A 23,941-nucleotide genomic window follows, 5' to 3' on the forward strand; every position below is an offset into this window, starting at 1 on the left:
ATGGTAAATTTCTCTCCCTGTTCTCGCAGAACAATTAGGAAGCTTATTTTATTAACTGCTCTTTACCTTCTTCAGATGGAGATTCAGCTAATAAAAAAATGTCATCCATGCTTTTTTTATGTTTTTGAATTTGTTTTGTCAAGCTTCATTATATGAACTGCAACTTCTTGGTAAAAAGTCCATTTAGGATTCTTCAGTTGTTTAATGAAGCTATAGCTTTTTCAAATAATAATTTAATGGTTTAATAACAGTTCAACAAAGCAAGTCCACTAATTGAATTCAAGCCTGGTTTAGGGTTTTTTGGATTAGTAGGATTGACATTTTAATTAGCCCTAACCCTAGCTGAAAATTGTGGAGTGCCATTAGTCGACACCAGATGGCAGCAAAACCATGTTCAGTCTTTTTTTTGTATTCCTTCCTTTCCTTCCAGTGCTTCCCTTTGTTCTGATCATGTATATTATCAGGAGAAAAATAAAGCCTGAAATATTCCTGGAACGTATTAATGTCTTCTCTATCACCTTACCCTTTACAGTAACCTTTTATTGTCTCCATTGCTTTCATTCTATTGTAATTGGCCTTGGACTGACACAGTGAAATGTAACTTTGTGTCATAATGTTCAGTGACATAAAATAGATGCTGGCGTTCTTTGTCTCACCTATTCTCTGACGGCTTGTGAGAGTACTGCTGTATTGTTACACAGGAAGTAATTAGGCCCATTTGCAACAGTTGACTGAGGGGGTTTTCAGTCTTCACAGTGGGCGCCTTTGAATTTCTAGACTTTGTGTTTTAGTTTCTATGCAGCTGTTAATCAGTCTTAAAATTCCGCATATTTTACATATTTTATTTTCGGTTTAATCAGTGGAGAGTTTGTTCAATATCGATACAGAATGTCAATAAATGACACCTTTTGCCTCAAAGTTCAGAGCTAGTTATCTGTGCAATGCATGCTAGTATGGCTTATTTCTAACCAAGTTTGTTTGGTTTTCACCTTGCTTTCTTCTGAATACATGCCACTATTTCTCCTTGTTTGATATACTGTTTGTCCATTCATCTTTTTGACTTGTAAAGCAACAGTAAATTGTACTTAAAACACTTAGCAGGATACTTTTCTGCCATAATGGTAGCAACATCTCTGTAACGGATCATTATTATGACTTTTGAAACAATGGCACATGAGTTTTAAGGAGCTACTTTTCTAACTTCCTATTGCACCTAGCTGCAGTACTAATATTAGTTTGTACATACAGAATGTTACTTTATATTTTGTTTTATTTTTTTATCATGCCTTCTTTCTATTTGCTGCTGCTTGTGTAAATTTTGTTATGTGCAGATGGTTCATGCTTGCACCTGTTTAATCCTGACCCATGTTACGTCTAGTTCTTCAGTTTTTAACCTAGTATTTATATTTTAAAAGTTCAAAAAACAAACAGACCTTTATATGCATTAATGTGCACAACAAAAACCATCTTGTCTCTACCCCAGAAGCCAACATCCACAGTCTTCCTTACCGTTGCTTTTGTTGTTACAACCAATCAGCAAAGAAGACGAATGGTGGTCTTAGATTGACTACAGCAGGTTCCTAAGCTGCATTTTTCGTCACATATGTTATATACCTTCAACAAAAATATCTGCTAATACTGATCAGCAAATAGACGAAGGTCTAATGTTCTGTTTTTAGATTTGAACTGTATCATTGTGACTGTTGCTTGATCTGTCCCAGCCTTGTATTTAACATTCCTGTTTGACAAAGGACTTTACTCTGTTCCTGCTGTTAAATTGGGTTTCTACAGTGGTGATTCTACTTTCAAGTTAGCTTGCTCTCCATTTGCCTGCCAGCCTCTGTCGAATGAGACAGTTGTTTCCTCTGATTGGACAAACCTTCATCTTGTGTTTTTACCTGAAATCAAATAATCAGTTAAAGATTCTCCTGCTGATGGAGCGACATTGTTGTGTCTCCCTACCACTCTAGAGAAACTCATTCAGTCTCTGGTTGTGAAACAGCTGCACTGAGACACACACACACACACACACACACACACACACACACGCCTGCACACGTACACACACACACACACACGCACATACAGAATTGATACAAACAGAGACAGATGGGACACGCTTCATTATAGCATTACATATGAGCTGGTGAATTGCTTGATGTCTTATCATGTACTCCTCAGACTGCTTATTTAGTCCGACATATGGCAACACGCTGCTATTATGCCGTTTAGGTGAGTGAAAAAAAGGTCAAACGAGCTGTGTAAAAGCACGTGTTCTGCTTTCGTGTCAGTCAAGAACATTTAAACACACTAAAGTAATTTAAAATGTTTATGCATGCAATACAAAGGAAGCTACTAACAAGTATGTCATTTTAGAAACGGGAAAACTTTAGGAAAGTAAATGTTCATCTCAGATAAAATTGCAGTGTTTTTTTTATTCTTTATGTGGGTATGTGGTATTAGAATCCAACCTAATGGCTTGGACCAGAGTGAGTTTTCATAATCAGTGAAACATTAATCAATAATCTGATGTGTAGTGACGGTAAAATATAATGTTTCAATTGTTGAATATGTTCTATGACTTTGTATTTTTATGTTTTTATGATGTAAAGCACGTTGAAATGCCTTGTTGCTGAAATATGCTATTCTAAAACAGTTTGATTTGATTTTTGATTTAATTTGTTACGAAAAAATATCACAGTTTCAACATAACATGGTATTTGCACAGAAATCTGCAAAAAAAACAAAACAACAAAAAACGATTTGCTTTTATTTAAAACAGAAAAGCAACCTACTGCTGCCATAAATATATTGGTTTTTATAGTTGTAATAATCATTTATGTTTTTGATATTGCTATTAGTATTACTGTAAGTGTTTGTTCCATGGGTTATTCTACTTTTTGCTAGCAGGCCAATATCAGCTGGCTAATTAGTCAAAGTATCTGCTCAGTTAGCTAGCTCGCAGTCAGCTGCTTGGCAGAGAGTGAGTAGCATTTACACATTATGACTGTGTTTCTTGTGATCAGGAAAAATTTCCTAATAGTCCAGTGTGTCTATCCTGTACACTGGTCACTCGTGTAATTTCTTTGTCATCTCTTTAAAAGCATTTAGAAGGAGCATGCCAGAAAAGTTTGGACATTTTGACATTGAAATATTTGAAGACATTGTACCTTGATAGCGTTAAATGACCCATACCTAATTTCACCACAAGTGTCATAATATTGATAATAATGAATTTGTAAGGACAATTGTGACATAACAACTAGCTGGTTGGTATCTGCTAATGACACAAGAGTTAGCATCTTACTGGTGCTAATCTGAAGGATTAGTTTTTATGGAACCTTTTTAATCAGGTTGAAAATCGTAATGATTTTTTACATGGTGAAACCTGAACTGGATAATTATATAATTCTAGATGGAATAAAAATTCTTGAAAACACACTTTGACATTTACAAAACAAACAAAAAAATATATTGGTGAAAACACAAAAAAGAAAGAACTTCAGTCCTTTTTATTTTTGGCATGTGGTATTTTATCCTGATTATAGATTACTTAAAACTCAGAGACCTGTATTTGTTAAAATCTTCCATCTTGAGGTTTCGACCAAAATATCGTGAAAATCTCATCTTGCTTTGTTCTTAAAAATCCAATATCTCGTCTAGTGAACAGGATGCATCATTACATCCATATTACATAATAGTTGCTTGCCCCTTAAAATAATGCAGATTTTTCCAGGCCCATTTCAACATACTGATTCAGGATTGTTGTGCCAGGCATTTCTGAAAACAGCCCACAGAATGGATCCCGATTGACCGATTTTGCTGATTTTGCTGCTATGTCCATTTAAGCCAAGGATTTGGTTGCACAACTAATCTTTTTTTCTACTTAAGGATAGCTTAGAAGGAACTGAAACAGATAGCACATACTTACAGCCATATAATTTGGAGGAAAAATAAGTACGAAAAGTCAAGTGTGATAAAGAAGAGAAAAGGAGACTGATAAGACTTGGAGAAGGAAGGGAAATGTTGAGGCTGAAAGAAGAGATGGCAGCAGCGGCACTGAAGCAAATAGCGTGAAGAAGGTGAGTGACTGGCTGGATGGACGAGGAGGAAGAGGAGGAGGTGAAGAAGGCTGAGGTAGCAGATAAGCTTGCTGTTGTATCAGTAATTGTAATCTGCAGGAGCTGACATGGGTTTGCATGTAAAGCCATTAGGGCGACTGTGTGCACAAAAGCTCATTTTCTACAACTGCAACATCTGATAGGGAGGTGAGGCGACCTGAAGAGTAGAAAAGGAAGGCAGACGCCAGGGGAATTTTGATCTTGGTTTATGTTTTAAATTGGCATATTAAGAAAAAAAGAACATTTTTGAAAGATTACTCTTTACAGTTCAGTTTTTTTTTTCATTCCAGTATGTGAACTTAAAGAAAGTGTGCATTTTTTACTTGTCTACATGTTTGTGTCATTGTGTGCTTCATCTCTGCAGATGAAGAACAGTTAAAGACAGGAACCGTACGGATGAATAGGAGGAGGAGCAGGAAGGAAGGAGGAGGAGAAGAGGCCGGTGGCCCATTTTATCCCACTGTGTTTTCTGTGTAGCTGCCTGGCTGTAATTATCAGTTTGATTATTATTGAGTGCTAATTCACTGCCTCGCCGGGAGCTATGTGTTAAATAAATGCAGCCGAGTAAATAGATAGTGGGGCAGAAAGATGCAGTGGGAGAACAGACTGCCGCTGCTATCAGATGGCATCACAGCACACAAACTAGCCGCACGGGAAGAGAGAGATTTATTAGTTTATATTAATATGGGTCTGTCCCATGCCGTACTCATGAGCCAAAAACATTAACGTTCTGTGGCCATGCGATGTACTGATGATCTGTTGGACAGTTTAACATTAATGTACTGATGCTTTCGTCATCAGTTCCTTCTGGACTGGATCTGGTATTTGGCCCTCCGTAGCTGATATCACTGTGGCATGTACCCGGCAGACACGCAGACTAACAACTCAACCATCCACCATCTGTTGTCACTACAGCTCAATCTCAAAACTGCTGCATAGTATGCCTGTTGTAGGTATGAATTTCTGTAAAAAGATTGGTTTTCCCTTTCTGAATTCCTTATGTTTGTATCTTTAGTTATGATCTTTTATTAATAAAAGGTCAAAAACTCTAGCTGTAAACATCTCACAAGACCTTAACCAAATTGCCAAATGAATCTCAGTCTTATTGTGTCACTCAGTATTTATTAATAGAAATGCTTACATTTTTGGCCATGTCAAGTTTTGAGGGAGCATTTGCTGCATAACAGAGTTTAAAACAACAGTTTTAAACAAAGACAAAGAGATTACAGACTTAATATTTCACCCTGTCTGGAGTTTCACTAAAATCTCCGGTGAATGTAGATATTTACCCTAAACTTGAGATTTTTTTTTCTCTTTTGAAAGACTTCCAACATTTCGAAATCCCTGTTATTCAGTGACTGAGGTTTGAAAGCTCCAAGGGATAAAACAGAGCAATTTGGCTATACTCTTTTCTCATCACGGGCAAACGTCCCCAACGTTTGCCTGTGACGTATGTTATGTGCAGGTTCAACCCTATGAAGCTTAAAGGAAATTCCCTCACTGTAAACAACCGTTCTTCACTGTGAGGAGAGAAGTGTCGAACTGAATGAGTGGCTGCTAATGTTAATTCAGTATCAGGAAGCATGACCAACACAGACTGACGGCTTCGTCCACTTTCCCCCGCTGAAGCAACAGTCAGACAACAAAACAACATAGAAAATCAACGTCGTAGTCATCTTCTCCAGTTTGCTGTTTGGCTTGGTTGAAATTCTACCAGAGAAATCCAGTTGAATGGGAGAAAGCCCAGACTGTGCTGTGAAGCGAGATTTGAATCAAGCAGAATTACACAAAAACACGATGGCTAGGCTGGTCACCAGCTAATTTCTCTGTGCTCCTGTACCCCCAGTGAAAAACAAGTCTTGGAAAACACTGGAAACAGCCTCATAGAGACACTTTCTGGTGCAAGCTTTACACCTTCCTTAGTGCCTTAGTATAATTTAGTGGAAGCATTACAGCGTTTTTCTGGAATGAAAATTATGATATTGTACCTTGTCTGTTGGAAACAACAAATAGATTTGTTGTTTCAGGGGAGCAAGGAATGACCAAGCAGCGCTGACACACGTCCCACTGACTCCTTCCACATCTAATTAAGGACCTGCCCCAATATTATTCCCTTGCTATCTGAGTGAGGAGTCACATACTTTGAAAAAAACATGGTAATTGTTTTAGCCATATATTTGGACATAATTTTTGACTGTATTATTTTAATATGGTGTTGCTAAAGGGGGAGTGTGTGTGTGTATAAAAATTCCCTTCTCACCCTCTGCAGGTGGTCTCTCTCATCCTCTGAGCTCGGGTCCTCTACCAGAGGCCTGGGAGCTTTGAGGGTTCTGCGCAGTATCTTGGCTGTACCTAGAACTGCACATTTCTGGACTGAGATGTCTGATGTTGTTCCTGGGATCTGTTTTAGCCACTGCTCCAGTTTGGGGGTGACTGCCCCGAGGGCCCCTATGACCACAGGCACCACTGTGATCTTCACCTTCCAGGCCTTTTCCAGTTCCTCTCTGAGGCCCTGGTATTTCTCCAGTTTCTCGTGCTCCTTTTTCCTGATTTTGCAATTCCTTGGTATTGCTACATCCACTACAACTGTTTCCTGTGTTGTTTATCCACCACCACAATGTCCGGTTGGTTCGCCATTACCATTTTGTCTGTCTGGATCTGGAAGTCCCACAGGATCTTAGCTTGGTCATTCTCCACCACCTTTGGGGGTGTTCCCCACTTTGACCTCTGGGCTTCCAGTCCATATTCTGCACAGATGTTTCTGTACACTATGCCCGCCACTTGGTTATGTCTTTCCATATACGCTTTCCCTGCCAGCATCTTGCACCTTGCTGTTATGTGCTGGACTGTCTCAGGGGCCTCCTTGCACAACCTACACCTTGGGTCTTGTCTGGTGTGGTAGATCTGAGCCTCTATTGCTCTGGTGTTTAGGGCCTGTTCCTGTGTAGCCAGGATGAGGGCCTCTGTGCTGTCCTTGAGTCCAGCTTTTTCCAGCCATTGGAAGGATTTCCTGATATCAGCCACTTCAGTTATTTGTCAGAGGTACATCCCATGTAGAGGCTTTTCCTCCCATGATGGTACCTCCAGCACCTCGTCCTCTGTTCCCCATTGTCTGAGACATTCACTGAGCACACTGTCTGTTGAGGCTTTGTCCTTGATGCATTTATGGATCTTGGATGTTTCATCCTGGACAGTGGCTCTCACACTCACTAGTCCTCTGCCTCCTTCCTTACGGCTCGTGTACAGTCTCAGGGTGCTGGATTTGGGGTGGAACCCTCCATGCCTGGTTAGTAACTTCTGAGTCTTTACATCTGTGGTCTTTATCTCCTCCATTGGCCAGTTAATTATTCCTGCAGGGTATCTGATTACTGGTAAGGCACAGCTGTTTAACGCACAGATCTTGTTCTTGCCATTGAGCTGGCTTCTCAGGACTTGCCTTATTCGTTGGAGTTGGAGCAGTTGGAGATATTTGACTGTGGCTCCTTTCCTTGTGACCTCATCGAGGTTGCCATTTGCTTGTGGTATTCTCAGGCACTTGTAACTCTCCTCAATATCTGCTATTGTTCCTTCTGGGACTGAGACCCCTTCTGTATGGATGACCTTCCCTCTCTCTGTAACCATCCGACCACACTTCTCTAGTCCGAATGATATCCCAATGTCAATGCTGTAGTTTCTGGTTGTGTGGATCAGTGAGTCGATGTCTCACTCACTTTTGGCGTACAGCTTGATGTCATCCATGTAGAGGAGGTGACTGATGGTGGCCCCATTCTTGAGTTGGTATCCATAGCCAGTCTTGTTGATGATTTGGCTGAGGGGTTTCAGGCCTATGCAGAACAGCAGTGGGGACAGAGCGTCTCTGTCCCCACTGCAGAGACAGAGACTCTGCAGTCTCTGTCTCTGACACTTGTGCACATTTGATGCACAAGTGTCCATCAAATGTGGACACAAGTGTCCACATTTGATGGACACTTGTGCAAGTGATTTGCAGTTGGCTTCAAGGGTGGTTTTCCACATCCCCATCGAGTTTGCAATGAAGGCTCTTAGAGTCCTAATGATGTTGCACATCAATGATCCAAGTGTGTGGCATTGAGTCATAGGCTTTCTTGTAATCAATCCAAGCCGTGCACAGGTTGGTGTGTCAGGTTTTGCAGTCTTGGGCGACTGTGTGGTCTACAAGGAGTTGGTATTTGGCTCCTCTGCTATTTATGCCGATGCCCTTCTGTGCCGTGCTCATGTATTTATCCATGTGCCCGCTTATCTTAGCCGCTATATATATATATATATATATATATATATATATATATATATATATATATATATATATATATATATATATATATATATATATATATGTGTGTATATATATATATATATATATATATAAGTATGACTTAAAAGAAATCTAACTTTGTAATTAAATGCCTTGAAATTGGGCTTCTGTCTCTTTAAAAACTCCGCCTTCAGGGAGTCATCACAACATGACGCCTCTTTCAACCCTTTAACAACGTTTTTTACCAGCGTTGCTCTGAGAAGTATCTCCTATAATGAACTCAGCAGATAAGCAGTTCTGCCAGGTGTTTGCTAATTGCTTCAGGCTAGTCTGAAGGAGCCGAATGGGGGAGACATGGTGGAGGGCTGCACTGTCAGGCGGAAACTTGGAAATGGCAACTCAGAGGAGGATCTTTTTCCTCGACAGCGCTGCTTGGTCCTACCAGGCTTTTTGTGCAGCTGAATGGTTGCTATGGAGATGAAAGTATTTCTCAGTCATGCATGAAACAATCAAGGTAACGCTCTAGATATTATAATATGTAAGTTTAAAAAAGTATGATTTTATATACCACTGACCCTTTAATAATTTATCAATTCACTAGTTAGGCTTATTTTTATAGATTTTAGTTTATTTTAGCTGAAGTCCCTTTTATCCATTTGCTGCATAGGATAGGTGTTCCTTATGGGGCCACTGTTTGGTCTCCGTAATTCTTTGCAGTTTTTGTCCTGTTTAATATAAAAACAGAATATTTCCAGTTAACAAGTGAGCAGATTTAGTTTAGCTGCCAGATGCTTTAACAGATCCTGCTCCCACATGCACTCCCTGTCTCATTCTAATTCTTCTTCTGTCTTCCTTTTGTCATTTTTGTCCCGTTTGATAACCTGTTAGACATGTCTCCCGTTATCCTTCGTCGTTTTTCATTCTGACTTTCTTTCACTCACTCTTGCTTGATTTTTGTGCTTAGCACTTTTGCACATTTTCCTCCCCGTCTCCGGCTTCTAAATAGATGCTTCAGACCTCCAGCTGTGCACTGAATCGATTCATATGCAGAAGAAGCCTAAAGAGGGAAAGATATATGGTAATGCATTTTTGAGCTAATCTGCTGTTTAGCTCATGGCTACTAGCTGTTGTATTTAATTAGACTTCATGTTAATAACGTGAAGTTGCTTTGCTGTTCAGTTTCTTATATAATTTGTTGTCTTAATTTAAGATGATTTTTTTCCACCCTGGTTTTTTTTTTTTACTCAACCATATGAGGCTTTATTTTTCAATAATTTATAAGAAAATTCAAGCAAGAAAAGTCATTTTATACCCAGTGTGAAAGCAGCGCAAGTCTGATTACTTGTGTAAAGCCTGAGGTTTGAATTGCAATGTGGTTTGAGGCAAAACAAAAATGGATCATACTTTTTTGTTTTGTGTTCTGCTTTGTGACTTAATATTTCAGCAAATTGCTTTGCTTTGTGGTTGGATTGAGTAAAATAAGCTCATTATGAGTTTGATATCATCACAGTTAAAAAAACAAACAAAAAAAAACATTCAAAATAACAAATACCTCACTCTGTCACTCAGTAAGATTAAAATTTATCTGTGGACAGTTAAAAGCCGAGTTGTTAAGAGTGCTGTGAAACTTATCTTTTTTTTTTTTTAGATTATTACTTCAGTGGGTTGAAATAAGATAAAACACTATTTATCTATGCTGTATATCAAAACAACTCCAAAGGGAATTAAAAACTTTCTTCATGCTCAAATACTGACGGAGTCTCGTTAAAAAATACTTTAACACTGACTTGTTCCTCAACTGTATGTGTTGTTGTATAATCTGTTCAGCCACTGTCCTGAATCACTTATCCATAATTACGATTAAATCAAACCTAATCTCCAGCCAGCTCTACATAGACCACTGTTTGAAATTTTACAATATTGTGAAATCAACAGAAAAAATAAAATTCTGTCACTTTAAAGTAACACAAAAAGGAAAAAGAAAACATATTTGCTAGATTTTCTTAAAGTATATTGAAAATGTTCTGAACTACAATCTTTCTGCACCGTTCCATTCATAATATTGGATTAACTACAGTTTTTTTTTTGTTCTTTTCTATCATAAGATAAAGTAAAATGTGTCTGGATGTATCTAGCTCAGCAGATACACTAATAACTGCAAGAAAATGTAGTAATTGTACCATAATTACCACATTATGATATAATGTGGTAATTGTGGTACAGTTACCAGCTTTTTCTAGACAATTTCTGAGTTTTTGGCAGAAATGTACTCCTTTTTTAAAATTATTTCTACCTACAGTGGCCCTAATGCCATCATAGCTTTGAGCATGTAAGTCCAGGCTGTCGTCCTCCGCCGTGCCTTGGTGTGCTTACATGGTGTGATGCATTGTGTGTAAAGTCACGCCTGGCCGGCTGTTATCTATCGCAGACTCACAGGTCCCTGAAGGGACACAAGAGAAGTCATCTGATTCACTTGCAATTTCTTCTGTGACTGCAAATTAAAACTGGCCCAACTCAGACGGACGCAGATAGGAAGGGAAGTTAATTTTTTCCCCTCGCCTTAATTAAATCTGCTCTTTTTCTGCCTAATCCCTACCAAACAGATACTTTTTCCAGCACCTTAAATGAACAAAAAAAAAAAAAAAGCAATTTGAGCTTCTTCTCGGCTTTAACTTGCAGCAGCTGCCTCGAACATCAGAAGCGCTCTTGCTCTTTGCCGCACTTATGTTTATGAAACACAAACGATTGGCGGCAATTTGATTTGCCGTTCATCAGCTCTGATGATGATGAATCTCGCTCTGTGTGTGGGGGGGGGGGGGAGAGTTGTGCGTGTAGACAGTCCTCACCTCAGTTGCTCAGCTCTGCCATTGCTGCTGCCTTTCAGTGCCACTGTGTTCCCCGTAACACTAGAGCTTTCTAAATATTGATTGGCATTAATTTCCTCAGAGTACCAGATGTGCAACTTTTAGTATATTAGGGTACTTCAAATGGTGACAGGCTGTCTGTATAAGAGATGCTGTGAAGTTATTATGTTCTCCTCTATATGGAGTTTTCAGGTGTGATTAAAAACAAGTTAAAAAAAAAGACTCCCAAAGCATTCAGTGTTGATGATGAGACTTTGTAGGCACACTGGATTGTACAGAAAACTATTTATACTCCTTAACGATTCGGTTTTATGTGGAATGTAGCTGTAATTGTGCTGATGATTTGCCCATTTTTCTTTTCAAAATAGCTCCAACTCTGTCAGATAGGAATGAGACTTTGCTACACATTTCCATTTTCAATTAGGTCAGTGGTTCCCAAACTTTTTCTCTTGGGCCCCCCCAGCGGTTTCCAAACATTTTCTGGGCCCCCCCTATGGATTACAAATAGCTGTCTGGTTGAACGATGTGTGTGTGTGTGGGGGGAGGATTCTTAGAGACTCCCTGTCTCTATCTTTTTGGGGGAGTAAAATGAATGCTGGACATAGACAACATTGGTAGCCTACAGGCTACTTCTTAAGCTTAAGGTGCTGTATTGATATTAGCTAGCTAGTCATCCTTTAGCTAACTTTATCTGTATCCAACAGCTTCACTCAACTCAGTCGGTTAGTTTGGGGGAAAACTGTGAAAAGTTATTTGCACTTTGCTGGTTTGCTGCCATGATTCTAACACACCTGCGTAGCTCTGTACAGCAGCAGCAGGTCTCCTTCGCTGCCACACAGGTGTAAACCCAGCGTGAGCGTCGTAGCGCTCATGTTGCGTTTAAAGGCGGCTCGGAAAAACAGGTTACGACACAGTTTTAATTGCTGATAAAAGTGACAGAGGACACAGACATGGGAAATGTAGCCCCTACTGTGTCAAATTGACATAAGGATAACCGAAAGTTGGCCATTCTAAGGTAAAAACCCAGCACATACAGCGTTCATGTTTTTTTTTTTTTTTTCCTTCCATCCAGACGGCTTCCCGCGTCCCCCCCCTGCAATGGCACAGCGTCCCCCTCTCCCCCCCAGGGGGTGCGCCCCACAGTTTGGGAACCTCTGAATTAGGTCATGACTTTGATATGAAAATACATTAAAATGCCATGACTTTGTAAATAGGGCTGCACCAATGGCGAAACAATAATCTTTAAAAAAAATATTTTGGCTGATGCATGTTTTTTTTTTTTTCTAAGTAAAGTCATAAAATCACAAATTTAGCAACAGTGGGGCGACTACTGCTGACCGTGTGATCCGGTGGGCAGCTCTGTCAGTCAGTTCTCTTTTCAGATATTTGCAGAGGTACATAAGATCATTTTCATATATAAGCATTGTCTGTTCACCTGTACCCAAAATTAAGTAAATTATGGCCAAACTATCAGTGCATTCCTCGTTTTAAGTCTGTTGTTTTTGTCCTACTTGAAGGTAATTGTTCACACCTGTCCTGACTATCTTGAGAATTTGGACAAACTGAGGACAATGGCCATTTTTGGGCCAGTGCTCTCAAGTGAGTAGTATTTGAAGGCCAAGTTTTCTTTTAATGAAGAAAAAAATTAAATAGCCTTTTTTCAATACACAACTGTGAACTAAGCATGCAATTTTTTTTATTTAAAAGTAGGCAGACTTTTACTTCCTGCAAAGGGTTGTGTGACTCACTGTAGGTCATCAGCTTAAAAAGGGTTTGGCACTCTAGCTTCATTAAAATTAAGACATCAAGTTTGCACATTTTTTTGGGATCTACTTGGGAGGGGCTGGGGGGGGACATAGAGGAAAACAAAACATAAAGAAAATAGTTAATTCTTACAACATGATTTGGGTCATCTTTTCAAATTTAAAATAACTGAATTAAATCAGACTTACATGCACAACAATTTGCTTTTGCATAGTAGCGTTCCTGTTTACTGTGAAATTAAAAAGACTGAACAAACCATGGTCAGAAAAACATTTTGTATTGTACCTATTATTTTTGTTATAAAATTTTTTAATTTGTCTGTATTGATTTTGTCCTAATTAAAAATAAAGTCTTCATCTACATCAACCACCTGTGCTGCGGTGGGCCGAATTTGTATCGGCGATTGGATCTTAATTATGGGTACTGGATTAAATGGAGCAGAACTTAAATGCCTACACACACACACACACACGCGCGCACACACACACACACACACACACACACACATATATATATATATATATATATATATATATATATATATATATATATATATATACACACACACACACACAAAATCCTTTTTCCTTCAACTTCATAGGATTGGTTTATCACATTATTTTGCAATAAAATATATTAAGGTTTTTTTTTCTAGCATGCCAAAGTGTTAAAAAATAAAACAACAATAAAGCACTAAAGCCTTATCTTTTAATTTTGCCTTGCATGTTTAAGGAGTGTAAAATAGATCACAATCAGTGTAACAAAAGCTCCCAATTTGATGTTGTTTACACACATCTAAGAATTCAGATAGATTTCCTCATTGCAATCACCTTAATTGCTCTCTTCTACAATCAGCGCTTTGTCTATGCAGGTACAGCAAGGCTCATGTGGAAACTCTGAGTTAAATTGTTTTGCAAAGCAACAAAAGCTCTACAGTAAATGCACTCTTTAATAGCAACTTTTTACACTTAATAAAAAGTCATGTGCAATAATGGCCAGAAATTACCACAATATTCTTTTCCTATGTCCACACCCCGTTTTGTTTCTGATCTTGTCACACTCACTGTAAGGACAGGAAAATCAGTTTATAAGAGGACCAGAGCTGTTTTCTATTTTGCTGAATAGGTTGGCATGTTTGAAAATGGGTCTTATGCAGATTTTAGAGCAAAATAGTGGAACGCTTTTTGAGAAACATTATGCTCGGTCACATCTATGAAGTATATGTGTCACTGTCAGCAATGATGTCTGGAAACTGAATAAACTGGGTTAAAATGATGCATTGCAAATGCCTGAAGATGACCTAACTGTCTTGGGCTGAAAGTTTAAACCCTTTCAAACCATCAACAAGTGCTCAAAATTAGTCAAACATTAATCAGTAAATCAACTGGACATCCCTGTCATGCAAACTACCCAATTAATAAGAACGCTAGAATAATTCTCCAGCGCATGGTCTGGATAAATATTCCAGATTGTGTGGTCTATAGCAGTGGTCCCCAACCTTTTTATTACCACGGACCGGTCTAGTCTTTGAAAATTTTGCTGCGGCCCGGGGAGTGGTTAACCGTCAGATGAGGCTTCTGCATGTTGGTGTTCCAGCTAAATCCTGAATATACCCAATTTGGGTTGTCTTGGCCTTTTTATCGCAGCCTGTGGAGTTTACCCTGACTGGGAACGAGAATACAACCTGCTGAATGTGACAGGTAGCCAATCAGAAAGCGCGGTGACGTAAGAACAGAGGGGAATCCCAAACAGCTGACATATCGCGCAACTGTGAGTCCGGTGGATATCGGCAGGGGCGCAACTACATATTATTCAGGTGGATCCGAAAACAAACCCTTAAGACTCACAAGCTCTACTCATCTCCTCTCGACCACTGCCCAAACGCTCTCTGACTCTGGTCGTTATGGTAACGTTTACATATCCCTTCAAAATAAGATACAAATGCGCCACAAAAACGAGCATTTTACTTTCGTGAAAATTTTAACTTACGATAATGACTGAGCTTGTTTCTCTGCAATGAGACGGTCCCATCTGGGAGTGATGAGAGACAATGACACATGAAGTGTTGCTTATTTCCACAGCCTGCTTGGTCTCTACGTGGCGAAGCAGCTTGAAGCTTCATTGCCTCATTAGCGAGCTGATCTCCGCATGTTACACAGAGCGGCTTGTAATGTGGGAGTCTCCTACCGGTCCAGAATAAATCCATCCTCCTGTCTCTTCTCTGGGCCTTTTCCCCTTTGCAAAGAAACTTTCCAAAGACATCTGATCTGTTTCTTTCTCATTTTGCTGCTTGTGGGCTCAGCGTTGGCGCACAAGTAACTGAGAGAATCCGGTTAAAGGATTTTCAAAATAAAAGATCCTCCAGACTCAAATAATACATAAAACGGAAATATTTAATTATTTCTTGCGCGGCCCGGGGGTTGGGGACCACTGGTCTATAGTACTAATTTCCCTTGTATTGCATTTAATATGCACAACCCAAAAGCTGAAATGTGTGGCAGGCAGCTTCCTCTCACTGCTGTTCTTTGCTCTTTCTCTACTTCCGTTTGTAGTCTGCAGATGAAATGGAGGCCATGGTAAGTTTTATGACAGTCCTGCTCTGTTGGCCTTTTCATCTCCGCCTCACCCTTCTTTGTTTCTCATCGTCCTCTTCAACATGTAGTGGGGCTAGACAGGCAAAAAAACAACAAAGAAACTGCTTTTCATAATATGCTGATTGTAGTAATTGTTAATTTCTGTTGGAATGAAAATCCCAACATTTAGAGGAGTAAAATATCTAGAATATGGAGCATGTTTGTGTAAGATTCACTTAATGACTGATCAGATTCAATTGGAATCAAATGAAGCCCCTGGCTGCTTTTATTTCTTCCTGTCCATCTTTCATGCTTAATTTGTTTGACCTTGCTCTTTTTTCATGGCTTCTTTCAACATTTCCAAGTATGTCTCCATATTGCATGTGTAAAGACTCTTCTTTAAAAAATCTAAGTTTCCCTTCTTTGTCAAGTGTCCTGCATGCTTGTTGAATGTTTATTGGCGTTCTTTTGCAGATGTGCTGGCTTTTGTGAATCTCTGTGTTCCTTTTCAGCACAACAGGGTAATTGTAGCACGCACCCACCCACTAAAGCGCACGAAATAGATATGTAGAGATGCGCTATCAGATAGAGACGGAGGCGGAAAAGCAAACTTTTGATTTGAAGGTTGCGGCTTTTTTCTCCCTTTGTGGTGTGTGAATTTCCAACGCTCGGCCATGCTTTGGAGTCCAACCTCTGAGAAGTCATTGGCCATACATAATCTTTTGGAGACCTTGAATTCAACAAAATGCTGGATGGAAATAAAAACTGCATTCTTGCAAGTAAATGGCCTTTTTAAGAGACTTTGAAGCAGGATTTTTAAAACCAGCGGTGACATGAAAGGAACCAGTGTTAACTCTTTTAATCCAATGTTAATCCGCTGCTGTGCATAAAGATCTGCCGGGACACAGACCACACTAGTATTCAAACCACATTCTTTTGTGGTAAAGGTCAGATGTGAATATGAATCATTTAATACAGGATATTACATGGATTTCCCTCACTGAACATCTCTTGATGCTTTGGCTTGATGCTAAAACTATACCAGTAAAGGTAAAAAACATACTTATGACATTTCTTCTACCTTGTCAGATTTTCCTACCACAGCACATCTAGATAGCTGTGTCTATCGAGTGATGCTATCTTTGGAAGCTGCTAGATCACCTGTTGAGGCTTGGGAACGGTGCAGTTACGTCTCCTCGTCCCAGTAGTTGCCACGGAGATTAATACAAATGACTTTCCAGGCTGACCTTCTTGGTGTTACTGCTTCATGCAGCACGGCTGCCTCTATCAACCTGGATTTACACGCATTCATTCATTTTTAAAAATGGATGGCAAGGAAGACCATCCATGTTCATTTCTGCTGTAGTTCTAGGACAGTCTCTACAGCGGGTATTAATGTGCATTAGGGTTTATTTGGGGTTTGAACTACTATAATAGTCAGTCCACTGTAATTCTGTCTTATTTGTTCTGGAGCAGGTGGGGTTAGTGTGTAAAAACACCACTTTAGTGGAGGATCTATGATCTATGGCCTGATTTTCTTTCAAAGGTTTGTTAGTGCATGCAAACATGAAACCTTTGAATAAATAATAAAAATTTAATGGATTCTGTCAGAAAACTGAAATGGTTGTTCCGGGGTGTTTCAGCAGATCAATGACAGGATATGATCAACACATTAATGGTTCAGCAGACACAAAATCAACCGTCATCCAGCCTTCAACCATTTCACATGGAGAGTGTTTTAGGAAATTGTTTGATTTAGAAAAGATGTATTAAAAAAGAACAGTTGAGAGTCGTGAAATTGTATTCTAGCGTTACGCTACGTTTTTAACAATAATTTATTGAATATTAAATCTGCAAAGCAACACTTAGATTCATTACCAAGTAAAAGAAATTGCAGATAGGGACAAAATAAATTAAATAAAAGCAAAACAAAACTTTATTGTGTTTTGAACCAACCGCATGATACCCACATGACCTTTTCCGATGCCTTTTCAGCCGACCGCTCTGTCTCTGTGTGTATTCCGTTTGCAGGCTCAGCAGCTCCAGAAGAAAGACTCGCAGCTGAAAGCGCTGGATGCCTTCTACAAGGAGCAGCTGGCTCAGCTGGAGCAGAGGGTACGACATTCACACGAGCCGCACATTTTTCACAGACCTGCAGAAACCTGCCTTGTTCAAAAGCGTTTACAGAAGCCTCGGCCTGCTGTGCTGAGCAGCATATCGCAGAAGAACACCGAAAATCTGGACAGGAAAAGCTGTTTCACATGTGCACATTCCAGCAGATGCATAATCAACTGTAGTCACATAATCCCAAGGTCAAACAGGCTTTTTGCATTTCTGTGTGCAAACGTACTTGCATGTATAATGATTTAAAGGATTCATGCAAATTTTCTCTACAGCATTATTATGGCAAAACGTGTGATGCATTGCTTGTAGTCTTCCCAATGGGAATGTTGAGCTATAAGCTGCACTAGCAGGTTGCTCCACAGCATGCATAATAATAAGCTTTAAAGGTGATTTTGTGCAGCAAAGAAAGCTATAAAGCGATAAATAAAATGGTCTGAAACATTCCTCCCACCCATGTGAAAAAGTAATGTAGAGTACATTTAAACAAGCTTGTTCATCAAAATAGGTTCACAACTAAACATTACGTAGAAGAAGCGTCTCCCTTAGGCCTTTCTGGTGCAATTCAACAGGCAGCAAAGATTGATGCCAGCCGGATCATCTCCGGAGAGCCTTTACAAGACCTTCCATTTCCTTTCATCTTCTGTTTGACATTTGCCGGGTAGGAAAGGTGCAGTTTCAAGTCAAGTCTCAGTCTCACCAGGCGCCATGCGGAGAACCTTTACAATGTGCTCTCCGGGGAAAGCTGTCTTCCATTTCTCAAATAGAAAAGACCTTTAAAGGACATTATGTGGAAAACCTAAGTATTGTGTTCTGTTTACCCTGGTTAATTCAGGCCTGTTCAGCATGCAGAGTAAATGGAGAGTCTGTGTTCTAATCAGCCAGCAGTCTTTGGGCAGACTCCTTAAGTTCAGTACACCAGTAATTTTTTTTAGCTACCTTAGAATAAGGTTGCATTCACACCAGCCCTGTTTAGTCCAGAGCTTTAATTGAACTCAGGTTGGTTTGCTTACAAAGTCTGTTTCATTTGGAGAGGAGTGAATGCACCATCGAACTCTGATGAGGACCGAAAAAGCAAACTCTTAGGTCTCAGTTTGGTTGAAGTGAACTCTGGGGCAATTTGTATGCATATGTGGAAGCAAACGGACTGGAGACTGCTCCAAAAGCAGGAAGTGAACTACAGCACAGGGTATTGTGGGTCAGTAGAGCCAAAATAAATGCACGAGCCTCGCACTGCAGGGAGGAACGCCTGGTCTTTTACTACAGACAAAAGAGAAATCCTACAATAGACTCCACTCCATTTCTGTATACATTTTGTGAGGAAGGAAGTTGCGCTCAGTGTCTTGTTCAGAGATTTTTGTGTTGTTTCCTTCAGTGGTTCTTGTTGCAGCGCCGCCACAGGAGAGAAGGTGAACAGGTTTTTCAACAGGTTTGGATCATTTGACAGTGCAGCGTGAAAGAGAACCACGCCAACTTAAAAATGTAACAAATGTTCCAATTTTGGCTCCCGACTGAACCGAGTCTACTGGACTATCATTTGTGAAAACTCCCTAAAATACATAAAGCACCATGAACTTTAGGTGGTTTTAAAAACTGTGTATTTGGGTAATTGTTAAATCGAGAGGCTGACTTAAGCTGTGTTTTCAAATAGCATAATTGAAATTACGAAAATAAATTTACTCAATAGAAACAAGGCAATTTCTAAAAAAATGTTTTGGTGAAGTTTTGTAGAGCGGCTGGTGGTGTGGAAAACACAGACCCCACTGTAGCTTGACAAGATGTGGAAAAACTCAAAGAAGTATTTCCTTCTTTTGCCACATCACATTCATGCTTATGCAAAGGCAGAGTCATATGCAGGTCTTTGGTGTCATGCGGGCGGCTATTTGTGTTCATCTCATTAGTAACAGGTTGGATTTGGAGATCAAGTCAGTGGCTGGCAGGCTGGCATATGGGTGGCACAAGCTGTGTTTGCTATGGAGCTTAGGATGTTTGCAGACAGACCTCTCTGTGTGTCTGTGTGTGACTGCGTGTGTTAAGATGGAGTGAGATGTTGTTTGCATCGATACTGTGTACTCAGGTGCGCATGTACAGTATGGGCAGATTCATGTATCGTTCTGAGCGCTCAGTTTGTTTGCAGTCATGGACTCCTTTGCTCAAAATGCAGCCCAGTTGGTCCTGGACAGTTCATGGTAAAGGCATTTTGATTTTATTTAAAATATATCATGTAAAACAATGTAAAATCTGTACCACTATAATCAAAGACTGTGTATGCTCTATACTGATAGTTGCAGTATCTTTATCAGAAAAAGTCCAATAGGACTTTTTCTGATAAGTCCTATTGCACCGTCAATGAGTTGCTGATCGCTGCTGGCTATTGGCACAATGCAGAGGGACCTGATGTCATCTTTTCCCGCCGATGTCTCCGGTTCGTCATGTTGGGGACAGACAGGCTTCCTTTAAGCATCTGGTGTGATGCGTGGAATACAACAGAGAGCTGCAGCCTTTTTATTTTTATTATTAAAATTTAATACAATTTCTGATTTTTGTTTAATTTTTCTCCAGGTTGACTTAAAAAAATTGCTATTATTGCTGCAGGTCAGTTTGCTAAGCTACAAAAAAGTAATTGTTGGGGATGCACAAATATGGAAAATTTGGGCCGATATTGATATCCAATATTAATACTGCTATTATAGCAGAATTTACCAATGTTTCATTTTATTATTATTTTTTTATTATTATTTTTTAAATAATCATCAGAATAATCAATAGATGACTCGATTACTAAAATAATCATTTACAACAGCCCTATTGTTGAGCTATAGAGGTCTGTCTTGGATTACCAGTCGGATAAAAGCACGTTTCTTTTAAATTTCTTACTCCTTATTTCCTCGTGCACTGGTGTTTTTATGAGTTGTCAACATTTTCTAACTTCCAGGCCCCACCATTTAATATCTAATCCCTCTTTTTTTATTTTCTCCTGTTTCTCTCACTGGTGGTCTTGCTGTCTTTCTGACTCTTTTGCACACACTCCTGTCATAATGGAGCGTATTTTGAAGCTTGTGGAAATAGAGCGTACAGAAAGAGATAATAATCCTCCTCCAAGTCTGACAGGTTGCTTGACAGGCTGTCAGGAAGGCCTCTTCGAAGAGCACTGGAAATATCTGCACACTAAACACACATCCACTGCTTTCTTCCAAATCAAACACAGTGGCACTGCTTTTATTCGTGGCCAGGCGGCAAGGGGGCTGGTAGGAATTCCTGCATGGAAAGGTGCAGGCACTTCCTTATTGTTGAGCTTCCAACATTTGGGAGGTTGTGGTATTAACTTCCATTCTGTTCTAGCAGATGTTTTATGCTAACCTTAAATCATGTCTTCATTATAAAACGAAGAGATAAACACTTTGGCGACTTATCCTCCCACGCAAAATACGAAAATTTAGTTCACATCCTCATGTGTATGTATATATTTATGCATATACTGATGACATATTGCAGATATTGTGTGATCCCGACAAGATGGAGACATTCTGGCCTTTTGATCAATACCTTGATTTCCCCCCACCCCCTCTCCAAAGTACCATATTAAAACTTGACTTTTCTGCTGTGCTGCACTTTCTTATGGAAATGTACCCACTCTGGGCCTTATGCACACCAAGTCAAAGTTGAACGCTTTCATCCCGCAAAAAGCTATCTGCTCAATATGCTGCACCGAAAGCTTCGGATCTGCTTATTAGTTTAGCTTGTTAGCAGCGTTTCCACCGAGGCTGCACCCCATCTGGAGATGAAGATATGAGTTTCATAATAAGTTAATGGTACTAAACATTGCAGAGCTGCCACTAACATTACTGTTGCCTCATTATTTTGTCCTGGGCTAAAGAAGTACTTGTGCATTCCTCAAACAGTGGTAAACACCCACAGTGAAGTCTCTGCAGCAGCATTTATTAAAGTCTGAAGAGTCCAGAAGAAGGTGCTGAGAGACAATAAAAGCACTTGAAAATTATTTTGATTCTAATGTGAATTTGTATGAAAAATACCTTTCCCAATTTTGTCTGCTACCTTATGATGTACTTACACACACCGTTCAGGCATAACATTATTACCATGATGGAAAGTGAGTAAAACTGTTATCTCTTCATCTCAGCGTCTGTTAGTCAGTGCAACAGCTACAGGGATCAAATCGTGATGGCCAGGTGACAGAGTTTTTCCAAAACTACCTCTCCTGGGTACTTCAAGTCTGCAGTGTTGTTGTTGATTTCATCAAATCATCAACTTTGTCGACTTAGGTCCACCCAAGCATTTTGCACAGCTGAATGGTTGCCATGGAGACTAAGAATTCAACACTCCAGGTATGTTTTTGATGAGGGAATAACTTTATAATATGATATAAATCTAAAAAAAGTTCATTTTATATAATACTGGCCCTTTAAAAGCATACTAAACTCTAGATGCTAAACAGTCTTTTCCATACATAGCTGACTACTTAGTGGGCCGTCTTCTCCATGGTTACTAATGATTAGACCCGTACCTTCTCCACAAGGCAATATTTGATTGCTTACTTTAGTTACTATGCAAGTAAGTAAGGAAATTTTACTAGTAATTTCCTTACCTAGTAAAAATGTTCTCTGTCAATATGTGATTACACTGAGGGCTGCTAGTCTTGATAGCTGCTATCTGTCGGCGTATCTTTCCTCATCAAAAGGTTTACAATAAAATGAGAAGTTTGGTTTGTACACTAAACCGCGCAGCACGCTATAACAATATTTACGGTATCAAACAGTATCAAAAGCTGTTTGGACGCCTGTCATGGCTTTCTGAAGAGTGTGGTGTGACGTGCAAAGTGCCAGTAGGAAGAAGCTTTCAAGCCCCTCAAATCATCCTCTTCCCCATTCTGATGCTCCCTTTGAGCTTCAGCAACTTGTTTTCACCAAGCCTAGACACCTGAATGGACCAAGTTGCTGAAATGTTGCTCGATGAGTGCAGATGTTTACATGACCTTGAATAGCTACAGTACTTTTGATAACACGGTGCAAGCATATCACACAGGACGCAAAACAACATAACGACACAAACATGTCCTCTTTTTGTATTGTTCAGTGAGCGCTGCTGCTGCAGTCAGGTCAAGCAGAGAAAAGGTGGGTGTGTGGGGGTTAAAAGCCTCTACACGCCTTTGCAACGGTTTCCGAAGGATCAAAGAACGTGTGCATATGTATGTGAGAGGGAGAGACGGAGGAAGAACACAGACAGGAGAGCGAGAGAAATGAGACCTTGAGAGTTTTTGGATCTGCCTGAAGAGCATCATTTGTTCAATCTGAAGTTTTATCCCAGATTTCAGCAGGAATCTGTTAATTTATTGTTTTTTGTTCTTCCATAAGCTTTTATATTAGGAACCTCATTAGCATTCCTTTCTGTTACCTGTGTGACGGGCTTTATTTTGTTTGATTGGTATGCCTTTTTACAGTAATTGCAGCAATTTTTGATGAATTCCTAACATTATTAGAAATTAACTGAAGAAACAAATATGTCTAATTGGTTTAGAAACTGGGGGATCCATGCCAGAGTTCCCCGTGTATAACATTTCAGAGGCGTGCCCCTGTAGGTGTAGGTTGGTTGCAAACATGTGTAGACAGCTGGTGAAAATTATTGCTTGCAATCATAATCAGTGGGGAAGCAGAAATCTGTTTGGCTATTGATGGCTGATGAATGCAAAGTACAGCTGCTTCCACCTTTTTACATCTAACGAGCTTCTTGACTCCCCATGTCAGCTTTGTTCTTCCCTGGCTCCACGTACTTGTTTATAATATTCCACGCCTTTGAATTCCCCTCCTTTTAAAAAAGTCTTTGCTGTTAATCAGTCTTTTTAAGATGCTCCACTTATTAGCGTCTTATTTTTTCCCAAAGCGCGTCAAAAACCACAACACTGTTGCGTAGTCTGGAGTTTGAAAGGGAAACGGATAAATGAATACCCCTATGGGGCTGCTACAATGCTAAAGCTAACTTTCGTGTTAAAAGACATCGTGTAGGATAACAATGACACTTTAGGAAAGGTTTATTAGTTTGTTTTTAGGGGCAAAAGAAGCAAAAAAATGCATGAACAAACATTTCACACTACTTACAGTATAATGGCTAAATGTTATGCTTAAATTAGACAATAATGGGGTGCAGGTGGAATATTATTTTTAGTCGATGCATTGAGGCAATAAAGATTTAGATCTAGGAAACGTTACTAGT

The 23,941-nt window shown here is 39.6% G+C and overlaps 1 protein-coding gene across 2 annotated transcripts in view; it reads left to right on the forward strand.

The window, feature by feature from the left end:
- LOC106906934 (MICOS complex subunit mic25a-like) overlaps window positions 1-23,941 on the forward strand; it is a 101,355-nt gene that overhangs the window by 18,810 nt on the left and 58,604 nt on the right. For both annotated transcript variants that reach the window (XM_088006885.1, XM_088006886.1), the window contains exon 5: window positions 17,624-17,707. In XM_088006885.1, coding sequence (XP_087863011.1) covers window positions 17,624-17,707 — 84 coding nt within the window. The remainder of the gene's footprint in view (window positions 1-17,623; window positions 17,708-23,941) is intronic.

The sequence above is a fragment of the Poecilia mexicana genome, unplaced genomic scaffold, assembly GCF_051168715.1.
Source record: "Poecilia mexicana isolate PSO_F unplaced genomic scaffold, ASM5116871v1 scaffold_7, whole genome shotgun sequence".
Classification (NCBI taxonomy): Eukaryota; Metazoa; Chordata; class Actinopteri; order Cyprinodontiformes; family Poeciliidae; genus Poecilia; species Poecilia mexicana.